This window comes from Cheilinus undulatus, linkage group 18 (genome assembly GCF_018320785.1).
Source record: "Cheilinus undulatus linkage group 18, ASM1832078v1, whole genome shotgun sequence".
NCBI classification, from domain to species: Eukaryota; Metazoa; Chordata; class Actinopteri; order Labriformes; family Labridae; genus Cheilinus; species Cheilinus undulatus.
In genome coordinates this window covers 17029541-17054227 of record NC_054882.1, presented here as the reverse complement: position 1 = coordinate 17054227, position 24687 = coordinate 17029541, and the positions used below count along the sequence as shown (strand labels likewise).

Here is a 24687-nt window from a genome sequence, read left to right as displayed (position 1 = left end):
CTGTGTTTATCAGACAGAGAAATATCTGTTGTTTTCCTGATTCATACTGTACATACAAAACAATTAGGTTAAATATTATGACACATTATTAAAGATTAGGCAAACCTATATAGAATATTGTATATTATGGGTTTTGTATGAAAATATTAAATTTGTTACTCCTCAACCAGCAGAGACAGTTAGAGTTATTTAGAGGCCCTACTGCAAAGACCAGTATGAGGCATTTCCCCGTTTCGCTCAAAGCAATCTCAGTGAGTGGACTAAATATTCTGAAGCATCTTTTTTTCTGAAAACAAATCCAGAGCCTGGAGGAGACTCGACTCTGAAATATAAATACCAAAATACCCAACAGTCGTTGCTTATCTCTTCTAAGAGTATCATAAATCAAACTGAAACACTGAAATACACTGCAGTGGACTAGAGCCAATGTTAAAAAAAACATGCTGCCAACATGCCCTATGGTTAAGGCCGTCCATAAGGGGGTGTAAAGGGCAGAGCTTTCTCGGGCCAAACCAAACTGGGGGCCCCTGGAGGTAACAAAAAAATAATGTCAGGATGCCAGAAAATAAAATAGAAAGTGGATGGAAAGTGGCAAGAATGGGTTAAAATAGTAAAATAAAATGGCATAAATGGATTAAAGTGGCTAAAGGGGCAAAAAAGTTGCATAAATGCACAAAATTGACTAAAAGTAGAAAATAATGGGTAAAAGGGGAAAAATGACAAAAAGAGACAATTGGCAGAAAGTGGTCAAATTTGGCAAAAGCAGGAATAAATGGGTTAAATGCAACAAACACTGGCAAGAATGGAAAAGAACTGGAAAATGAGGTAAAGTAGGCAAAAATTTGCAAAAAGGTGCTGTAGAAAAGTGACAGAAACTGGTGAAAAGGGAAAAAATGAGATAAAAGTTGCAAAAATAGACAAACAGTGGCAAAAATGAAAACAAGTGGCAACAGGCTAAAGTAGGCAAAATTTGATGTTGAAGATATGGGTGATAAAAAAAGTGATAAAAAGTGACAGGAATAGGTGAGAAAGAGTGAAAATGGAACAAAAGTGACAAAAAGATTTTGACAACAGTGGCAAAATATTTGGCGAAAAGCAGCAAAACGTGGCAAAAATGAGTTAAGCGGCTAAAGTAGGCATAAAGCTGCAAAAGGAAGTTTCAGAAATGGTCAAAAAAAAAATTGCAAATATGGACATAAAGTGGTTTTAAAAATGTGGCAATGATGGATGGAAAAAAGTAGTGAAAATACCACAAATAAATCATTCCATCATCAGAACCCAATAAGAGTTTGGCACACTTTTCAGCACCAAACTGTTAGCCAGGATGCTAGCACCAATGCTACTGATAAAACACACATATGTACATTGATGTTATCAATAAATCACGACTGGGTCTATTCTCTGGGTTTTTCAGGGGCCCAGCCAACTCTGTGGGAGGGCCTACAGAATGGCCTATGGTACAGAAACACGATGAAGTGCCCTCCAGGACAGTGTTGATTTTGACAGCTGTTTTTAATTTTAGTCTTATCTTTTGATTACGTGTTTTAGTTTTAGTCATATTTTAGTAATTTCTGCCTTTTATAGTTTAGTCTAGTTTTAGTCAACGAAAACTCAAAAATATTTTAGTCTAGTTTTAGTCCATAAAAAGTCTTCACATTTAGTCCATGCATTTATTCTTTTACCTAAATCTGTATGCACCCTGACAAACCTGGGGTCCCTGCTTTCTACAGCTGAGAGGCAGAACAGATACAGATGCATTTTATTTTGACAGATGTACCCACAGTGGAGAAATATCATGGAGTTGAATGTCCAACAAGAACTAAACTTACTTTTTGTCAGTTTTAGTGTTTAAAGATTTATCTTTGGCTAGTCTTAGTCTAGTCTTTCTCATGGAAAAAAAGGACTTTGACAAACAATGTTAATCATTAATGTAGTCAACGAAATTAACACTGCCCCATAGTGCCTTATCATTGGACAAAATGTAAATACCTGCCTTTTCTATGTAATAGAGGTGGCTGGGGTGGAGGAAGGTTGCAGCAGTTGCACTGAAGCAACAGACTAACTGTGGCGGAGAGGAGAGCAGATTTTAAAATATCACAGCAGCAGGCTGATTGGATGGAAAGATGATGTGACAGAAGGGGACTGGATTCAAATTTAAGTGAGTAGATGCCCATATCAGCTGATTACCAGAGCAGGAAACAGAGTGGAAAGGGAGACAAATGAACAAGTGATTATTAAGGAATAAGGATTTCATACACACCTTCAATGACTATATCTTGAAGGCCCTTGGAGGATGAGGCTGCAGGAAGTTGCCTACCTTGCCTAATGGTTAAAATGGCCTAAAGCAGCCAGTAACAACAGTAAACAGTGTTTTACTAACCCTACCATTACCAGTTTACAATTAACAACCCATGACGAACACAGGAGGGCCACTTAGCTGCAACTCATGCATGTTTTATACTCTCAGTACTTTTTTGTCTTTTACATAATTTAATTTTGGGATTTCTAAATGCATCAGTAAACATTTAACACAGTAATAACCCTCCTTGCTGCTCTGCTTACTGTCATACCATTTTCAGATTAAGAGTCATTTTCTTTGCGTCAACCTACGCTGATAACTCTGTTCTATTAGGCGCTCCACTGGCACACTTACTCACTGAAACGTGTGAGCGTGCATGATGCTGCCTCAGCACAGGTCTTTGTTTTATAAATGAGACAATGAGCAGCTGTAGCGCTCAGAAAGGAATTTAGGGAGATTCCACAACTTTAACAAGACGAATGTTGGGAGGAGAAGCCTCCAGGGAGGGAAAAGAGGAGTGGAGGACAGAGGAGAGTTTAAATTGGTCTTTAACTCCATTATTCATCTTCTGGGTATTTTCAAGGTCTTCACTTTGTTAAAAAACTGCTGTTTATTTGAGGTCAGCAGCTCTCCCAAGGCTTCCCTGTTTCCAATTCGTCTTTCAGAGAGTTTTTTGATTTAAGGTTTGAAAAGCAGTGGAAACCACTGAGTTTAACATTTTTACAACACTGTTCTTATCCACTTACGCTGCTTGCACTGCTCTGGTGCTAACCAAACGTTTGATTGATCAGGGCTTTAAAGGAACACATGGAAATTGTCACGAAATCAAACATTTTTTGCTTTTGGTTTGTGGCAGATCTGCCTTTCAGTTATTGTTCTCTCACCAAAGCTTAGAATAACGACAGCATGTGGCATCTTAATGCACTTATAGAAGCAAGAAAACAAAGAGAAACTTCAAATTTAAGTACATGAAAACATCAGCTCTGATGTGAAAAAAATGAAATACCTCAAACAAGGTTGGATTCATGGCCTTAAAGGGAGCTTAACAAGGATTTTGACCTTTCATCATGTCTATAATCTTTAGATATTACCGGTTTTATTTCCTCTGTTGCTGGATTACTTTGGTATGATGTGATTTTCTCGGATTGGCCTCTCTTCTTTTCATATTTGCTGATTTATCATGTGGATTATATCAGTATTATGTGATTGATTTGAATGCATTTGAATCGTTGTTTTTGATTCATTTGTGCCTCTTTTGTGTCGTCCCTGGTGGTCAAAGAAAAAGAATGTTGCATGCGTTCCTCTGTGCGCACCCACAGTGGCTACAGCAATAAATACTCTCTCTGTCTTAGTGTGTTTCTACACTTTAAAAACGTTTCTATTTCCATGGAAGAAAGGTATTTAAGAGTGCCTATAAAAGTGGATGTTTTGCACTTTTATTGGTTTTATAAATCAATCAGGGTTAATGTAGTTTGGCTTTTAAATTTTTTTTAATCCATTCTTCTTTGCAAAACTGCTCAAGTTCTGTCAGGTTGGATGGGGATCAGGTGTGAACAGCCCTTTTCAAGTCCAGCCCCTGTAGCAAAGACTCGACCACTCCAGAACATTTACATTGTTGTCTTCAAACCATTTCTGTGTAGCTTTCTCTGTATGCTTCGGTTCATCATCTTGCTGGAAAATAAATCTTCTCCCAAGCCATAGTTCTCTTGCTGACTGAATAGGATTGTCCTTCTATATTTCGCTACATTCCTTTTACCCTCTACCTTTACAACCCTCCCAGGGCTGACTGCCGAGAAGCATCCCTGCAGCATGATGCTGCCACCACCATGCTTCACAGTGGGGATGGCATCTTCTCTGATCTCAATTTTGATTCCATCAGACCAATAAACTTTCTTTCACTTGACCATGTAGTATCCCACTTGCCTTTTGGTGAACTCTAGTCCAGATTTAATCTGAGTCTCTCTCTTTGCCACTCTCCCATAAAGCTTTGCCTGGTGAAGACCCCGACCAACAGTTATTGTATACAGAGTCTCCCATCTCGGCTGCTGAAGCTTCAGAGTAGTCAAAGGTGTCTTGGTGGCCTCTCTCACTAGTCTCCTTCTTGCATGCTCCTTCAGTTTGTGAGGACGGCCTGATCTAGGCAGGTTTACACATGTGCTATATTCCTTCCATTTCTTGATGATGGATTTAGCTGAACTCAGTGGGATGTTCAGTGCCTTTGAAATGTTTTTTTATCCATCCTCTGACTTATACTTTTCAATAATCTTTTCTCTGAGTTGCTTGGAGTGTTCTTTTGTCTTCATGGTGTAATGGTAGCCAGGAATACTTATTAACCAGTGACACTTGGCACTGTAACAACTAAAAAACATAATTTTAAATGTTATTGCCACAGATAATGTAGTTGGATGATATTTATATTTTTCCCCTTTCCTCCCTCTAACTGCCTGTAACCCCCCCTATAATGCCCCCTGGTGACCCTCCAGGGAGTTAGGACCCGACTGAAGAACGTCAGTCTAGCCTTGTCAGAGTCACATTCTTACCCTTGCACATTTTTTCCTGCTTCCAACACATTCACTTTAAGGACAAAACATTCACATGGTCTAATATTTCCAACACATTAACAGACGTGGTAAAAAGATGATCAACTTTACTGTCTTGTGCTGTTTTTTGCAGATTGGTGCAGAGTGTACTCTATCTTGTCTGCTTCTTGTGTGAAATCATTAAAGTGGCAGCTCCCAGCAGGTGCTGAATTTTATTAAAAAGAAGCTGTGGTATTTGGCCTTGAACCTTCAGTCTTCTCTGATAGCGCCTGAGAAAGAAAGCAAAGAGGAGGAAAACAGGAGCAAAGAGGAGTAACAATTAAAAGTGTCCTCCAGAGATTACAAATGTAGGATGTTTGTTGACACATGCAACTGAGAAACAGGTTCTTCTCCGGAAGCAGCAAAGCAGCCCAGACCATCACACTACCACCATGTTTGATGTTGATGTTGGCATGATGTTCTCCTTATGAAATGCTGTGTTAGTTTTACTCCACATGTAATCAGACGCAGACCTTCCAAAACTTTTGTCTGGTCAGTCCACAGAACATTTTCCCAGTCTTGAGGATCATCAGGATGTTTTAATCAAATGTGAGACAAGCCTTTGTGTTCTTCTTGGTCAGCAGTGGCTTTGGCCTTAAAACTCTCCCATAGATGCCATTTTTGCCTGGTCTCTTTCTTATTGTTGAATCATGACCACTGACCTTAACTGGGTCAAGTGAGACCTGCAGGTCTTTAGTTGTTGTTCTGGGTTCTTTTGGGACTGCCTGGATGAGTCGTCCATGCGTTCTTGGAGTCATTTTGGTAGCCTGGTCACTCCTGGGAAGGTTCACCACTGTTCCAAGTTTTCACCATTTGTGGATAATGGCTCTCACTGTGGTTCGCTGGAGTCCCACAGTCAAGATGCCATCTCATGACCTTTAACAGGCCATTAATGCTGAAAAAAAAAAAAAAAAACGCCCAGTGGGAGTAATTTAATACAATTTTGCAAAGAAGAGTGGACCAAAAAACCTCTTGGAGTAATTCTGGCAGGCCGGCTGCTCCTGGGAAGGTCCACCACTGTTCCAAGTTTTCTCCATTTGTGGCTAATGGCTCTCATTTCTTGATTCAACATGTCTGGCAGTAATTTAACCTAGCCTTTTTTTACATAGGGCTAGGCAGGTTTGGATGTTTTTTCCCTTAATAAATGAATTGATCATTTAAAAACTGAATTTTGTATTTACTGGGGTTATCTTTATCTAATATCAAAATTAAATTGATGAGCTGAAACATTTAAGTGACAAATATGCAAAAAAGGAGAAATAAATCAAGAAGGGGCTCTACTTTAGCTGCATGTCTGACAGAGGTCGAAGCTTAGGGTGTAACTGGATCCAAGACAGTGAGAAGAATAACGATAATGAAACAGATGTTGAATAAAATGGTTCAACATGACTGTAGCTGCTGTAATAATTCCACACTCACACCATCTCTCTCTCCTCTGTTTGCCATGAGACTGTAGGCAGGCATGTCTCTCAGGGTGTCATCTTCCCCGCCTGAGGCCACACAGTCTTCACATATCACTCACCGTCTCTCTCTGACAAGCCTGGGAATTGATTCACTTAAGGGAACACAGGAATCTTTTATCACTTTCTTCTCCCCATTTTAAGATTCTAATCTCCAACAGGAAGCAACCCAATGCCTATTTCCTTCTATGAATGTTGCACCAGCCTCCACTTCCAACATTTTCCTGGTTAAACAAGTGTGAACATTCTTGCTGCATCTGCTTGCACTGCACATAATTTCTCCTTGCTCTTGATTGTTAGGTGGGTCGTGCACTTACAGGCTCTGATCTCACTTCCTCATGCTGACAATAGAGCAGGGGTTAAAGGTGGAGGAATGAAAGTAAAGGAACCATGGGGAATCACTCAAGGTTAAATTTTGCAGATTGAATGACTCCCCTGTGACAGATTCCACTTAGACTACAGTGAAGCACGAACAATAGCAGGTCATCTGGCACTAATCGCCTAAAATTCCCTCAGATCATTTCACAATGGCAGGAAAGAGAAATTGAAAAGGCTTTCTTGGTTTGTTTTAACATGGTGGCTATCTTTTGTATGCTCCTGTAAGGCTTGGACGTATGAATCTGACAGCCATGCTCATCACATGCTTTTGGCCAAATGAAAAACCTGATAGCATGACATTCAAGCAAAAGAAATTGTGAGATATTTCCAATATGCACAGCAACAGTCAAACACGGATAAACTAAATCAGCAGCTGCTTAAAGCACAGCATTTTTACTGATGGGAAAAAGGACATGTCATAAACAGTGCTGGGGTAGGTCCTCAAAAAGTAATCCATTACACTTTACCAGTTACTTTCTAAAAAAGTACTGTGTTACATTGCTTAGTTACTCACAGCTAAACCACTAACTAACTATTAACTACTACCAACTAAAGTAACTAGTTACACAACTTCTTACTTTTCTATCATTTAACTGGTTAAGATACCAAAGTTTAAGTTAAAAACCTGATTGCAAAACATTTTCCAAAGCCAAGTAGACACTCCGCTTACAGGAGAAATAGCTCGTCCTCTATGAAAACATTAAGACACAACCTGTGTAAGATACGTAGCTGACCGAGCTACATAGTTAATAAAGCTATGTCGCTGTTGAGCTAAAGCTAAGCTCACAAAGCACCTACATATCTACGTTATCTGCATAGCTATGATAGTGTCAGCTAAATTTGCTAAAGCTCACTTTGCTGAAGCTAACGTAGCTATAGATAATGGAACTACATAGCAATGTAGCTAAATCTAAGCTCACAAAGCAGCGACATAAGCTACATATCTATGTGACCTGCATAGCTATGTTAGCTTAATTTGCTAAAGCTCACTTTATTAAAGCTCAGTTAGCTATAATTACAAAACTATGTAGCTACGTAGCTAAGCTCACAAAGGAGCAATGTATCTATGTTATCTGCATAGCTACGTTGGCTTACCTTTGTTTGTTAAATCTCTTTTTGCTAAAGCTAACTGAGCTATAGATAACGGTACTACTTGCTATATAGCTATAGCTAACTTCACAAAACAGCTATGTAAGCCACATATCTACACAATCTGCATAGCTATGTTAGCTTCAGCTACATCTGCTAAAGTTCACTTTGATAAAGCTAACTAGGCTATAAAATACAGAAAAATGTAGCTACTTAACTCAAGCTAAGCTCACAAAGGAGCTATGTTTCTATGTTATCTGCATAGCTACATTGGCTTAAAAAATTTTGCTAAAGCTCACTTTGCTGAAGCTAACATAGCTGTAGATAATGGAACTATGCAGCAATGTAGCTAAATCTAAGCTCACAAAGCAGCTACATAAACTATATATCTGCATAATCTGCATAGGTATGTTGGTTTCAGCTACATTTGCTAAAGCTCAGTTTGCTGAAGCTAATGTAGCTATAGATAATGGAACTACATAGCAATGTAGCTAAATCTAAGCTCACAAAGCAGCAACATAAGCTACGTATATATGTGACCTGCAAAGCTATGTTAGCTTCAGCTAAATTTTGCTAAAGCTCACTTTGATAAAGCTAACTACGCTATAAAATTCAGAAAAATGTAGCTACTTAATTAAAGCTAAGCTCACAAAGGAGCTATGTTTCTATGTTATCTGCATAGCTACACTGGCTTCAACTATATTTGCTAAAGCTCACTTTGATAAAGCTAACATTGCTAGCTACATAGCTACATAGCTACATAGCAAAAGCTAAGCTCACAAAGCAGCTATCTACATTATCTGCATAGCTATGTTAGCTTCAGTTACATAGCTAAAGCTCACTTAGCTAAAGATTATAGAATAACGTAGCTGAATCTAAGCTCAAAAAGTAGTCATGTATCTACATTATCTGCATAGCTATGTTGGCTCCAGATATATTTGCTAAAGCTCACTTTGCTGAAGCTAACATGGCTGTAGATAATGGAACTGCATAGCAATGTAGCTAAATCTAAGCCCACAAAGCAGCTACATAAGCTACTTATCTATGTAATCTGCATAGCTATGTTAGCTACAGCTACATTTGCTAAAGCTCACTTAACTATAGAATACGGAACTATGTAGCTACGTAGCTAAAGCTAAGCTCACAAAGGAGATTTATATCTATGTTATCTGCATAGCTATGTTGGGTTTAGCTGTGTTTGCTGAATCTCTCTTTGCTAAAGCTAACTGATCTTTAGATAATGGAACTACTTGCTACATAGCTAAACCTAAGTTCACATAGCAGCTATGTAAGCTAAGCATCTACATTATCTGCATAGCTTCGTTAGCTTTAGCTATGTTGGCTAAAGCTCACTTTGCTAAAGCTAACTCAGCTATAGACAACAGAACTACATAACTGTAGCTAAAGCTATGCTGACAAAGCAGCTATGAACACTATGTAAATCTGTATCTTTGTAAGCTTTAGGAATGTTTGCTTAAGCTAATTGGCTACACTGGCTTATGTTGTAACATATTTTTCCAAGCTAGTGTAGCTATGTTAGCTTTAGCTAAGGCTTTCAATGCTAAAGCAAGCCACTGTTCAAGTAACTACTTCTAGAACATGTCTCTGCATAATATATTTAGAATTTGACCTCTGACCTGTTTTTGTTTTATTCATGAACTGTTTTTTGGTCTGTTATGTTTGCAGTGTGTTTTTTCCATGAATGTAACAGCCAGCCTTTGTTTATGAATAAAATCTAATTAAATTAAAAACAAAAACTGAAAATATGTTATACTGGCACTTCCGTTCTGAGATAAATGGCGTTCTGAGATGAGCGGTGTGAGAGTGGCTGTTAGAAATGTAAGGTCCATCGCCAGACCTCTGTGGAATTTCAACAAATTATTTTCCCACCCTCCTGGTAATATGCAAGGACATTCAGAGCACAACCTGGGTTGTGTCAATCCTCCTTCCAGTCTGATGGTTCCCCTAGGCAACTTACTCACCATTACATGCCTTAATTCAGACTCAAGTTTTGGCCCAAACATGCCTAAAAGTCCTGTGCGTTACTGTGTGTATGGACGATCATACTGATAACTTGAAAACAAAATTCCTCCGGCCTTGACTGTCGCCGGGGCAGAGACATAACTACGATAAAAGACTATAAAAATGGAAAGTGAAACAAAGTCCAAATGAGGCATTCACAGAAAAAGGCAAACAACTTAATAAAACCCACAACTTTGAAACACTGATTGCTTCCAGGGTCGTTTTGCTCTTCAGATTGCCTCTTCAACTTGGATATCTGCCTTGAGCTTCTCCACATTTGGAAACTTCATGTCATAAAAAGGGTTTGTAATGACTTTAAATACTTCAACCCTTAAGTAAAAAGTAAGTGAACCCAGCTTTAAATTGTGACTGAGGAAATCAGGATTTAGGAGGATTCAAAGTACTTTGAACTTAAGACTGATTAACAATGTGGTATACAACAAAAACAGGGTATTTCAGCATCTGCTGCACAGAACTACAGGATATGACATGGTAAACATTAAAGTCTATAATGCTCTTCTTTGGATGAACACATAGACTTTATAGGAGAGGATACAGACTCTGGACTAACTTAAACAAAGAATTTTGGTCATTTTGGACAACATGCAAAAAGTATATTTGATGCATTTCAGTACAGTATTTTATTATCTGCATTTCCACCATCAAAAAGTTCTGTGAAGCTTTTTTGGCACCCTTCTGTTGGGGACCAATCTGAAAGGGTGCAGACACGTAGCAATCCGTTGATTAGCTGGGAGAATGATCACGTCCCACTTGATAGCAGTGAGAATGAACAAACACAAGATGCGCCTCACAAGTCCCTGCTTTTACATACGAGAATATTACATTTTTATTTTCCAACAACCTATAAATCATCTCTGCTGTAAGAACTTTTGAGATAATTGTCCCGAATGTCCACAGAAGTTTACGTGATGTGCTTGAGAAGTTGGGAGAATTGAGTGTAAAGTCACCTGTGTCTAGAAGGTCCAGTCACTGGTTAATCAGTATTTCTGGCTATCATTACACCGTGAAGACAAAAGGACACTCCAAGCGACTCAGAAAGGCGGTTGAATATTTATTCAGTCACTTATTTTACACATTTTTAATTTACTGACATTACACTGTAGAAATCTTTTTGCACCTTGAAATTAAAGAGGATGTTTTTGCATTTTTTTGTGTCAAAAAGCAAAACTATATTGGCCATGATTGATTTACAAAATCTATTAAAGGGTAAAGGGGGTGACTACTTTTATAGGTGCTGTATGTACTGTAGGGACGAACTTGGTCAGGAGTTATACGCACCTATGGCAAGATTTTAAAGGACAATTTGTGAGATTTATTTGATTCACTTAAATTATACAGAGGCTACTTGCATTTAATATGCAGTCCTCACGTCTGGTTAAATGGTTTCCACATTTCCGATAGCACATAAAGTTGCCCTGAAGTTGCACGTGCAGCGTTAAGGCGCTGTTTTATCTAATAAATGACATCTTGCTGCAAAACTCCATACTCTCTCTCTTTTGTCGCTCCACCTACGTGCTCTCTCTCTCTCTCTCTCTCTCTCCCTCTCTCTTACTCCTCCAGGACATAAATGCAGCAGAGCTTGATCTGACTTGTCCTCCCTCTATGCTGGAAGTATTTGGCTGCTGTTCGGGACTTATTTGGGAGCTGTTGGCCCTCTAACTCATGCTGTGATATGGCCGTGTATGTTTCTCTGCAGTGTCTGGGGCTCATTATCCTCGCTGCTGTCCTCCTCCAGACCGTCGTGGTTTCCGTCAGTTTTATTTACTTCAACAAAGTCCTGAACACGGTAAGATGTGCATTCTTCTGACCCAGAATTCAAAACATACTGAACACATGACACTGACTGCACTGTAAGCAGAGGAAGAAAGGTTTGACACAGAGTTTAACCATGGTAAATTTAGTTTAAACTGAGCGCTTTAACTTTTTACGGCTTGTTCTCCATTCAAGCGAGAATTCACCATAAGAGTCTATGAATTTGTCCAGGCATGTTTCATAGCTAAGTGAAGTCTGAAGCCCAATGAGGCAGTCCAGCATGGCTAAAATAGAGTTTATATGAGGTAAGTGTCCTACTTACGCGACAACTTCTGTCATTCTGACGCTGAACAAAGAGAAAGTATAAAGTTGGCAGGGTAGATTAAACATAACAATGGCAGGAAATTACACTAGTTAGGGACTTACAGGTTGTGACACCCTAAAGGAACATTTTTCTGTAGCAGAAAGTATGTGAAGTCAAAAGAATCCATTTTAATCAGGCTGATAGACTGAGTGCTGGACTCTGATTGGTTTAGACTTTCAAAGAAACCGCCCCCTTCTTCAAGCACACCTGTGACAACTTGAGAAATTCAGTGAGCTAATTTGCCTTACCAGCCCTGTCTGAAGAACTGGCTGGGCCCCTGATTGGCCCCTGATAAACCCAGGGATTTATGATTGTGTGTTGGATCGGTAACATTGGTGCTAGCATCCTGGCTAACAGTCAATCCATTTTCGAGCAGAAAAGTTCAAATTGGGTTCTGATGTTAAAATTATTTATTTGTGCCACTTCGCAACCATTTAAACCACCATTACTGCCAATTTTATTTGCTTTATTCATCAATGTTGTCCTCTTTATACAAATTTTTGCTTCTTTCTACCCATTTTCGCCTCTTTTTACCCATTTCTACACCTTTGCCAACTGTTTTTGCTACGCTTCCATTTCACTACCTATTATACCAATTTTTGCCACTTTTTTAAGCCCTTCTCACCTTTTTTGTTGCTTATTTCCACCACTTTAAGCACATTTTTGCCATTTTTTAAGCACATTTTCCCGCTTTCCAACTATTGTTGCCTCTGTTAAGCTTTGCCACTATAAACTGCTTTCCACCACTTTTTCTACCCATTTTTTTGCCAATTTTAACAGCATTTAATTATTTGTTTTGCCCATTTTTTTTTACCATTAAAACCCATTTTGAATCCCTCTTCACCACCTTTCTGCCTGTTTTTGCCACTTCTAAAACATTTTTGCTACTTTCAGCTTATTTATTGCCAGTTTTAACCCATTTTTCCACTGTAAACCAATTTTTTGCATTTCTTAAGCCAATTTTATTCACATTTTCGCCATCTTTTCTGCCCATTTTTTTGCCACTTTGAAGCCATTTTCCTCTGTTAAACCTCTAATTCTATTTTAAATGAAGATGTTTACATTTTAAAGAAGGCTGTATACTATAGCATGCATTTTTAAAATGTTTCTCTGATAAGATTGGTTATTTTATTGATAAGAAATAAAAATGTTTAATACAGCTTTAACGTTATAATGGACCATGATTTTGCTGACTTCCATGGGCCCCTAATTTGGCTGGGCCCCTGAAACCCCCCTTCTTTCCCCTGCTTACAGCATATTTTGTCTCATAAAAGGGAGACTTTGTAGGCTGTATCTCTGATTCCAAAAAAGTTGTTGTGCTATATAAACTGTAAATAAAAACAGAATGCAATGATTGTCAAATTTCATTAACCCATATTTTATTCAGAATAAAACTTTAACAACATATCAGATGTCGAAACTGAGACATTTTACTATTTCATGAAAATGTTAGCTCATTTTGAATTTGATGGCAGCTGCACATCTCCAAAACATTGGCTGGAAAAGTAAGTAGTACTAATGAAAAACTACTGGAGGAGCATTTTTGTAACTAATTAGGTTTAATTGGTAACAGGTTAGTGACATGACTGGGTATAAAAGGAGCATTTTAGAGGCAGAGTCTCTCAGAAGTAAAGATGGGCAGATGCTATCATCTTCTCTGGGCCAAAGCTCATTTAACATGGACTGAGGCAAAAAGGAAAGTGTTCTGTGGTCATATTAATCAAAATATGAACTTCATTTTGAAAACCATGGATGCTGTGTCCTGTGGACTATAGAGGAGAGGGTCCATCAGGCTTGTTATCAGTTCAAAGGCCTGCATCTCTGATGAGGGTTGCATTTAGCACCTTTGATCTGGGCAGCTTACACATCTAGAAAGGCACTATCAGTGCTAAAAAGTAGATCAACATCTCTTTCAGGGAAGGCCTTTCATATTTCATTTGACCCAAGTACACCAAATGTTTTTAGAAAGTTGGTCTGACATCCAAAACTTTATCTTTTCTTTTGACAGATGCAGGAGAGTTTCTCTCGCAGCAGCGTGTCCTGTCTCATTAATGCAAATCCACCCTTTGAATCAGGGGATTCAGCTGAGGACAAGAGGAGCGACCCCTGTTGGCAAGTCACACAACAGCTTCGCTTCCACATAGAGAAGGTATTTTTATTTACCTTTTAGTGTATTTTTAATATTACCAAATATGTCCTCAGGAAAAGGATAAATTTCATCAAATATTTCTTGAAGTGTTAAAGTTTTCAGAGCAACAAATCAAGTGATAAATAATTAGATGCTTGACTAGCATTCGAGTTCCAGCCATGCACAGGTTTGGTATTATATCACTGAGTAGCCAACACTTATACCATGTTAGATGTTCAGTTGGTTGAATACTAAAGGGGATCTCAGAAGAACTATGCAAATCAGCAGCAGACATGCCACCGATAATTAGTTTAAGAGTAAAATCAAATGCATGGATGCATGTCCTGTGAGGGCTTCCATACCCATCAGCCGTTAAACCAGCCCCATATTTGACTCAGCCTGAGGGGAATACTGCTGTCACAGTTCAACAGATGACGTATTTGTTTGCCCAGAGAGAGGACTGTAGGGCCTGGGGTTGAAGAGGTCCCCTGTGAATTACTGAATGTTGATAATAGAGATCTGAAGATACCTAATAGTCTTAGAATAAGATACTTAGTTCTACAGTCTCTCTTCTTGGTTATTTTTCTTCCAGACGATAGCCAACCATTTTCAAAAGGAGATATCAACGGCTATGAGAGGTAGGAGCAACACTCCTTTAAACATGCAGTTACTATAAACGAGAGTAAAAATTTATTTTTCCAGTAACAGTGTCCTGTGTTTGTTTCTTATCTGCCCGTGTTTTCACAGATAAGCTGACAGGAGTTATGCCTATCCTGAGCCCTGGAATCCGTGGGGTCCCGCTTCCCAAAGTTGCCGCCCATGTGACTGGTGTTCTTTCGTCCACAGGACCCCAAACAGCAGAGGGTGAGGACCCTGTAATACATTAATGAAGCATTGCTCCTGCTCATACACCCTGCAGGGTCGTTAACTTTATAAATCCAGGAAAGGCATGAATAAAATCTGTAACGTAACGTTTTGACATACAAACAATGCTTGCACACCTGCGAGTACTGTCTTGCTTCAGCTGAAGATTTCCGGGGTTAGAGGTGAGGAATGTGCTTCAAGGCTTCCCAGGCTGCTCTGAGTAATACTTTCATAGAGACTTCTGTCAGGATCTGCACGTGTGCAGCTGCTTTTCTAGTGTCCTGTCATTTTTGCAAATATTAAACGTTCTATTAAAGAAAAGTATCTTTGTAAATGAAAGGTGCACGGTAGTCCTCACCTGATATGATAATTATGGTTTTATCTAAAGTTGATTATCAATTGCAGTTCCTTAACATTAAACAAAAACAGTGCATTCAGAAAGTATTCAGGCCCCCTTCACTTTTTCAATGTCATGTTGCAGCCTGATGCTACAGTCATTTAAATTCCTTGTTAATTCACATTAATCTACACTCAGTATCCCATCATGACAAAGTAAAAAGCAGAATTTTAAAAATAATTGCAAATTAATAAAAAATTAAAAACTGAAATATCACATTGACAAAAGCATTCAGACCCTTTGCAAAAACACTTAAAATTTCACTCTGGTTCCTCACATTTCTCATGATGTTTCTACACCTTGATTGGAGTTCACTTGTGCTAAATTAAATAGATTGGACCTCATTTGAAAAAGCGCACACCTCTCTATAGAAGGCCTCACAGCTGACAATGCATATCAGAGCAAACACCAAGCCATGAGGTCAAAGGAACTGCCTGCAGAGCTCAGAGACAGGATTTCTGCAAGGCACAAACCTGGGGAAGGGTGCAAAAATCTTTGTTGCACTGAAAGTGCCCGAGAGCACAGTGGCCTCCATAATTCTCAAATGGAAAGTTTGGCACAACCAGGACTCTTCCAAGAGCTGGTCGCTAAACTGAGCAATCGGGGGAGAAGGGTCTTGGTAAGAAGTGTGACCAAGAACCCGATCCACATGAACGCCTACTTGAAGTTTGCAGAAAAAACCCAAATGTATGCATTTTACTGAGAGGAGAGGCTTCCGTCTAGCCATTCTGCCATAAAGCCCAGACCAGTGGGGGGCTGCAGTGATGGTTGTTCTTCTGGAACTTTGTCCCATGACCCTCTATCCTCCATCAGAAATGTCCTGAAGAAGTGCTGACAAGTAACTCAGGATCTCTCCGGCTAACCAGTCTCCACTAAAGTTTCTCTCCTCTCTCTTTTTTCTCTCTGAGTCGGCATCTGTAGAAGTTCCTCTGTGTGCTCCAGGTCATAAAAGTATCCCCTTAGCACTTCAGTAGACAGCTAATCTGATGTGGTGAAGCAGAAGAGCACAAAGCGGATAGGCGGAGCTTGCTTTGCAAAATAGTTCTGAACACAGAGGCTTTTTGATATGATGTAAAATTGAGCCAGCATTGTTTTTCTTTTGGCCAATTCTAACCAAAAGCTGGGTATAATCTGCATACTTGCATACTGTATACTCTGAACAACATCACTGGTTACAATACGTTACAACAGTGGTTCTCAACTAGTCCACCAATAGGTCCCACCATACCTTCACTTTATAAGAACTGTGACCCAAAATTGTGTTTTTTTTTTTTTTTTCATCATATGATGAAAAATGTTGCAATATGGACTTTAGAAGACAAAAAACAATGTAAATGTTGGTGATTTTTTTAAATCCTCAAAAACTGATACACCATTATAGGAAAACCAACTTTCTTGAATGTATCTCCATCCAAGATAACAGGATACTTAAGTCAAGATCTTAAGTAATCAACCAAGATGAACTCTTTGTCCAGCAGAGTAAAATAAAATATAGGGGCACAGGTCAGCCTAAGACTTCTATATATTTTGCCTTTTTTTTTTATTTCCAGGAGCCAGTTGGCAACCCACTGAAAACAGCTCCGTGACCCGCTTTTGGGTCCCGATGCACAAGTTGAGAACCACTGCATTAAGAAATACTAAACAAAAAAATCAAAACGCACCTACTGAAACTGGGGCCTGCACGTTGGCGCAGGAGTTTGCGCTCACGAGCAGGAAGGTTCCTGGTTCGCTGTGCAGAGTTTTCATGTTCTGCCTGTGGGTTCTCTCCGGGTACTCCAGCTTCCTCCCACATTTCTCTATGTATGCCTGGTGACCGGAGTCCCCCGCCTCTGGATAGGCTGGGACAGGCTCTAGCCCCTTGCGACCCCCCATGGGATAGGCAGTGTAGAAAATGGATGGAACTGCCCACAGTTAGGGCATCTTTTGTCTTTATTACCCTTTCCTAATAAAGGCAAAAAAAAAATTATAATCTGAAAAAAATTGCCCACAATTATAGATATCAGGTAGATCATGTACAGGCAAATGTGTCTGCCTCTGAATCATTTAGCATCCTTTTAAAAGCATCCATGAGACTGGCTCATTTGGCTGTCAGCCCTTTATTTTTTATGGGAACAAACCTGCCACACAGGCAGGACAGGGAAGTAAGAATTCATTGAGACGAAAACATTCTAATTTGGGTATTTTCACAAATAAGTCGGTATATTATAGCTAGTCCTCAATTTTATTGATTTATTTTTCCACATTAACAGAATTTATGGGTCTCTTAGAATTTGGACTTTGCCATACACATCTTTCAGTATGGCTGGATCTCCTGCTACTTTTTTGACATATGGCTGTTATTAATTAAGCTATAAACATGTCAGATATGATAAATGCTGGAGGCTTCTTGGCCCAAACGTATCTGAGGATTCTTTTCTTTCACATCTGCACGCCGTACTGAGTAAAAGTTCCTTCAACATTTGTTTCTTATTGATAAACTAAAGCTGTTTTTACTCTGTCAGTATGCCACCCTGCAAACTGAAATGATCTTGCATCATGGTGATTCGCTGTTATTTTCATATGTTTGTGTGTTTTGTGGTGTATTTATTTGTGCTTATGTTCTTTTGCAGGTTCAAGGAGCAGCAGGGGGTACTTGGGGGAGAGAATCAGAGCGTGGGAGGGCCAGAGAGGTCTGTCCTTCCTGCAGAACATGGAGCTGAGGGAGGGAGAGCTGTTGGTGCCCCGAGCTGGCCTCTACTACATCTACGCTCAGACATACTTCAGACTGCCCTCCATGGGGGGGACCGACGGGGAGGCCAAGGGGGAGACGGTGGAGGAGGAAGGAGCACAGCTTGTCCAGTATATCTACAAGAAGGTTTGGCTATAAAAAGATAAAACTTTATATGGGAGCGTACTTAAGACAAATAATCAATCACAGAGATGAATTTATCATTATTGGGCCCATTTATAGTGATGCTGATCGTTTGGGATGGTGTGACAGATGTTCTGGGCCTGTTTTACATTGGATATAATTAAGAATTAATTGCAGAACAGGAACTTTTTAAATAAAAGTAGCCATAAATGTACATTTCAACCCCTGTGATCATGTTTCCAGAAGATATAAAATGGGCACAGAAAAAATGTCTTTGGAAAATATTCCAGATGAAATATCTAAAAGGTGTGGTTGGCTGTTAAAGGGGTTTTCCACAACAGGTCTTTGAACATCTTTTAAGATCGTCTCATAAATCTTCACTGGATAAGAATAAGCACTACGTCTAAATTCCAGGTGGAGCATACAGTCAAATAGAAAAATCATGGTTAGTAAACTCTTCATATCTTATATAGATATTAACAAGACTTTTACTAGACTTTTAAAGTGCATGTAACATGTTAGTCTAATTGGAATTGTACTAAACCTTCTAGAAGTCAAATAACATCTTTACCTACCGTACTGTGCAGAATTTTTTTGCATGTTTTGGCCAAAAATTGAGGCTGGGGGTGCTGATGTGGTTGGTAAGCCTCCTGAGGGTGGGAAACGTGAATTAACACAACCCCAGTTGTGCTCTGGATGTCCTTGCATTTTACCAGGGACATAGGGAAACGATCTGTTGAAAAAATAACAACGCTAACACCTACAGGGGGGAGTAAGGGGTGGATGTGGTGAGTAAGCACATCCTAGAGCAGTGGTTTTCAACCTTTTTTTTTTTTTTTTTTTTGCCCAAGGCACACCTAAGATCAATCTAATATGTTAAGGCACACCATATCCATATCTATACAAAAAAGCCTCTATATAACATATTACAGTAACTTAGTTTCATTCAGGAGCACTCTTGTCATTCATTTTACCATTTTATTTCAAAATGGATGTACAGTTTTACTCGGCAGAGAAGCCTTTGCTCAAAAGAAGCTCCCTGAGTTAGCCAAGCAGCATGCTTTGACTTTCCAGGGGGTGCATAGCTAGAAACCCTCATATGGATAGATACATTATTGACAATGCATACTAAATACAATAAAATTCAAGCAATTCATAGCACATAGTAGCATGAATCTGAATATGAGGGGTGCAACAAACTATGAAGGAGGAGGCTGGGGTGGAGGAGGTTAAGCTTGCCAGCAGCAGCATTGTGGTGCATCTGCATTAATGCAAGCAGGGATTAGTGGGAATTCATATTTAAATATGCTGGTATGTTGAGAGAAAGAAGTGTGGGAGCTGGGAGGCGATAATTGGGATCCGCTGGCCGTCAGCTGATCACAACTGGGCATACGACTACTGTGTCCTGTATGAACTAACGCTGAGCTTCATTTGTTTTATAGTTGTAGTAAATGCTTATGGTTGTACAGATTCCCAAGACTTGCCTCTGTGCCTTGGCACACCATTTGAGACCTGCTAGCCTAGGGCACTGTCCTGGGCAGGTAGTAAGGTTGCCACAAACCCTGCTGTGCTGTGGATGTCCCTAGGGCTAGAAAACCTCCAGTAGTTTGTGCCTCTGGATGTGGCATATTGGGACTCTCCAGAGATGTTTGATAGGGTTCCAACCAGGGCTCTGGCTGGGCCACTCTAGGACATTCACAGTTGTCCCTAAGACACTCCAGTGTTGTCTTGGCTGTGAGTTTAGGGTCATTGTCATGTTGGAAGGTGAATCTTCGGCCCAGTCTGAGGTCCTGTGCATTGCGGAACATGTTATTAAGGATATATCTGTTTCTTGCTTGATTTAGCTTTCCCTCAACAACTGACCTGTCTCCTAGTTCTTGCTGCTGAAAAAATACCCCCCCAGCATGATGCTGCCACCACCATGCTTCACTGTTGAGGTGATGAGCAGTGCTGGGTTTATTCCAGACAAAAAAAAAATTTAGAATTGAGGCCAAACTCCCCCTTTATGGGCAGATTTGCTGATGGATATTAAAATAATCCCTGCTACAAGAGCTACCATCCGAACAACATGTCCTAACACTATAAAGTCAGCTGAGTGTTCAAAGGCATCTATTGTAAAGTATTGTAAAGCTTGCTAATACATAATGCTAAATGCAATGCTTTGTCAAAGTTTTTGTTGATCTTGTCTTTATGGTTTTGTTTGCAGATGAGTTCCTACACTGTGCCCATTCTACTGATGAAGTCGTCCCGCTCTGCCTGTTGGCCTCGAGGTCCCGAACCTGGTCTCTTTTCCCTGCATCAGGCTGGCTCTGCCTTTTTACAGCCTGCAGACCGCCTCTTCATCAGCGTCAGCAACGCCAGCACCATGGAAATGGACGGCAGGGCAAGTTACTTCGGGGCCTTTTTGGTTGGATAAAGGAAGAAAACCTTGCATAGAAATGTCTTTCACTGGGATGACTTAATACAGAGATCAACAGAAGTTCGCCCAAATGTCTGGGGGTTTGCTCTACAACAGGAGAAGTGGTCTGAGGGTACAGGACTGGTAGAAAAGAACCACCCATGAGGAGCGCCAAGGACTTTTCCTTCCTGGGTGGCCGACTCAGTGACCCAAAATGGCAGAGTAGAAGAGCCATTTGAGAGTGTTTACTCCAGGAGGTGGTAATCAAACCTCAGCGAGGTTATTAACGGTGCTGTGAAGGCTGGTAAACAGAGCGGACTGTACTGAGCAAACATGAATTAAGTGGTGCATACAGGGTACAGGGCATTTGGAGCAGTACAATAGATGCAGAAGTGCTCTTTTATTATGAACAAAGGGAGCAGGTTAAAACATTCAGTGTTTGTCCACAGGAAATGTCGGAGCTGTTGGACAAGGCACTGAAAAGGTCTGATAAACATAAAGAGCTAGATTGTACATATTCAACACTATAAATGAAGCTTATTTTAAATACACTACTTATGGCTGAATTTCCTCTTTGTGTAAAGGTTGGAATCTGTGTATGTTGTGGCAGATGAGCCTTTAAAGAAAAGCACTGATGTAGAGTGAATGGCTCAAGTATTCGAGTGTGTTATGACACATTTAAACTTGTATATCCAATGGATACCAACCCTTCTTTTATAGAGCTGGGTCAATTTTTTAATAACTGATAGCTTTATTAGCAAAATATGCAATTTCACACATTTACACAGATGAATTGTTCTCCAAACTCCACCGTTTTTTGAGCAACACTAGCTACATAAATAAGTAATTATGACTTTTAATAGGATTAACAGCCCCTTAACTAAATGTTAGGCCAGGACACATAGCCATATAGCAAATATTAGCATGCTAACACACCAGTATATTATACATGCTACATAAGCATCCCCATAATGAGCATGCTATTGCTAGCTTTATCACTAAATACCTCTTATTTCCAAACACAGGCAGTGTCAGACTAAACCTAGCACCAAAAGTAAGTATATTTGTGTTTGGTAGATTATTTCTTCGTTGTAATGATGCTTCTTGGCAATAAATCTTATGCCATGGGAAAGACTATTTATTCCCTTTTAAATGATGCCACATTTGTAAGGAGCATGCATTTGTGGGATGAGCAGCAGAGCTGAGTATGTGGGTTGCGCCCATGTGCTAAATCATCTTTGCCAGTCCCAAACAGCTTGTTCTACCATCCACTCTTGTTACACACTGCTGTGGGATGGCATCCTCTTCTTCAACCAGCATTTGTCACAAGTCAGCCAATGTGATTGTGTTGGTCACTCTGGCACCAACAGCACGCCCGAATCTCATCTTGATATTTATCTGCGTTGACGAGCCTCGTTTTTCCAGTGAGGGGGATGCTGCCTCCACCAAAAGATGTTACTGTAGCGATGCAGCAATTAGCATAGCTTTCTCAACATCTTCTCCATACTTGACCCTATGAGGGTAGGAAGAAACAGCCTTATCATCCTGTAAACCTTGACCACAAATCCGTAGAAGACAGCCTACGGTTGCTAAGTTCAGACAGAGTGAGGAATTGGTCTTCTTGCGGTGAAAAATAAACAGGGATATAAAAAGGCTTTCCGACTGTAAAAGATTTATGGCCAAGAAGCATTGTTACAACAAAGAAATAAACTACGAAACACAAATGTCCTTACTCTTTGTGCTATGTCTATATACTGTTTGAGTATTTACAAGGCAGAATGGTGGTATTTTGTTTAAGACCGTTGCAGTCTATTGGTGCTTCTCCGTTTTATGGTGCAGGCTTGACTTGTCTTGACTCAAACTTGATTTTTTTAAATTTTCCATTAGGGATTGTACCTGGTACTTCATTGTATAACCTCAGGCAAGTTTTTCATATAAGCTGAGTTGATACCAAAACAACTACACAGCAGAGTATAATCACCAGGAATGTCACAAATGGCATGTCCAACACGGGAATCGAACCACCCGCTGTTCAACTTCCCAAACTCTTGTGAACTTCTCAACAGTATTTTGTTTCACTGTTTGCAGCCAATCTCTGAAATACAGATGTCTCATTGCCATGACAAAATGCCACAGACCAAGAACCATAGACACTGTCCCCCAACAAGGGTTCCTACATACCTTTAAAAATTCAATTTAAGACTTTTTAAGACCTGAACTGAGAAAAAAATATTAACACTTTAATGGCAGCAATCAAAAATGAAAGGCCTGTGAGATTCTCAGTACAGCAGACCAGGACTGAATTTTCTGATTTATGTGCTCTTTATGAAATGTTAATTGTTATAGAACAGTGGTTCCCAACCTTTTTTCTTTTGGGCCCCCATACTCCTATCTAAGAAAAGCTAAGGCCCCCCAGAGCCCCCCACAGGGAAATTTAAACATCTGTTTTAATTGTTTTTATTGACATAAATCCCAACATGATAGGCCAACATACACTGTTTCTGCCTAAAAGATCAGTGCATGAAATAGACATTATTACGACCGCATATTAGGGCAACTCTAAATAATAAAACAGATTTTAAAAAATCTATTCGTTTTCAAGAAAGAAAAAAGTCAAGGACCTTGTATGAGAAAATACCTGAAATGTTTTACTTGACAAATTTTCAAATTTATGTGAAAAAATTTGAATTTTTTTAGATTAAATTAGAAATAAACCCATTGTATGGAAGAAAATCAAACCAGATGGATCTGATTTCCTTACACAGTTCCTGCAGTTAAGACCCTAATACAGTTTTACTTCTCAAATGTTACAGATTAATAAGGAAAAACGTAGGATTTTAGCCCAGAAACAACACATAATCGTTATCATCTGGCTTTAGCGTCAGGGTAATCAAACCACCAATTTTAGTTTGGTTTCATGTAAATTTTAGACTTAACAGTGTCATAAATTTATGACTAAAACCTTTGTATTTCTAAGATTAAAATGCAAAATATGACTTTTTAAACCCTGAAATTTATTTTTTTTTTCTGAAAAACGTAGCTTTCTAAACTTAAAAATTCAGAGTTTCATGTTTCTTGTAAATATGACTTTCTAATCTCAAAAATTATGTTTTTGCTAAAAACCAAACGGATACTTTGAGACCAGTGTTAATCATTAATATTATAATAAAGACTACACCCTATTATAATAAAGACCAGCCTTAATTCATTATTGATAAATATAGCAGTGAAGTAGTTTTGCTCTTGGAGTCAATGAAACTGTTCTAGTAATGATTATAGAAGTAAGAATGATGTTTGGAGCAATGATCACAGTAACACTAGCATTTGCAAAAGTAACTGCAGTGAAGAATATAAAATATATAAATGTGATAACAGCAATGCAATTTAAACTGTTTATGAATTATAGTAGTTATAATAATAGTAATACTATTTTTTAAAATATATGCACATCTAAGTTCCACTTTAGAAAATGCAGGGCTCCTTGTCCCTCTTCAGATCTCGGACCCCAGGTTGGGAACCACTGGTATAGAGTGAAGACATTTTTGAGTAATAAACACCAAAATTTGATGGTTTCTGGCACACTTATCACTCTATTTTGTTCATAAAGTTTATGTATCCTAAAAATTTCAGGTGTGCTAGCCTGATAATTAACATCTGAAACTTTAAAAAGGAGAAGTACACTTCCTGTCAGGGAAGGCCCATCAAAATAAAAGGGCCTGTGCATATTTTAGTGGTAAACTTGGTAGGCCTGAGAGCTGTAATGTGGACTAACTTACATGTGGAAAGAATGATTAAAAGCAAATAAGGTTGGCCATGCAGTCGAGCTTAAGCCAGTGCCAGTGTGGAAATAAAGCTTATGGTACAACCTTGCACAGCTGCTTGCATGACAACTGTTCTTTGTACTGTCTTAGTGTCAAATTTAATAATCACAATTCTCTGATCCTGTCTGGTTGTTGAGTTGTTTATAATTTTGTAATGGTTTGTTATTTCTTTGATACTCTCATTTAAACAGCTTTACAGTGTAAGAAAATGTAACACAACCCTGCATGAATAGCTTGGTTTGATTTATAATGCACTGAGCTCAT

The 24687-nt window shown here is 39.2% G+C and overlaps 1 protein-coding gene across 1 annotated transcript; it reads left to right on the top strand.

Annotated features, from left to right (window-relative positions):
• Positions 1 to 10972: 10972 nt before the first annotated feature.
• LOC121525816 (tumor necrosis factor ligand superfamily member 10-like) lies at positions 10973 to 24620 on the top strand. The gene is made up of 6 exons (XM_041811960.1): positions 10973 to 11634; positions 13973 to 14113; positions 14685 to 14730; positions 14840 to 14956; positions 17963 to 18207; positions 20411 to 24620. Exons 1-6 carry the CDS (start codon positions 11521 to 11523, stop codon positions 20618 to 20620), a joined length of 873 nt encoding a protein of 290 aa, XP_041667894.1. The 5' UTR covers positions 10973 to 11520; the 3' UTR covers positions 20621 to 24620.
• The last annotated feature ends 67 nt before the right edge of the window (positions 24621 to 24687 follow it).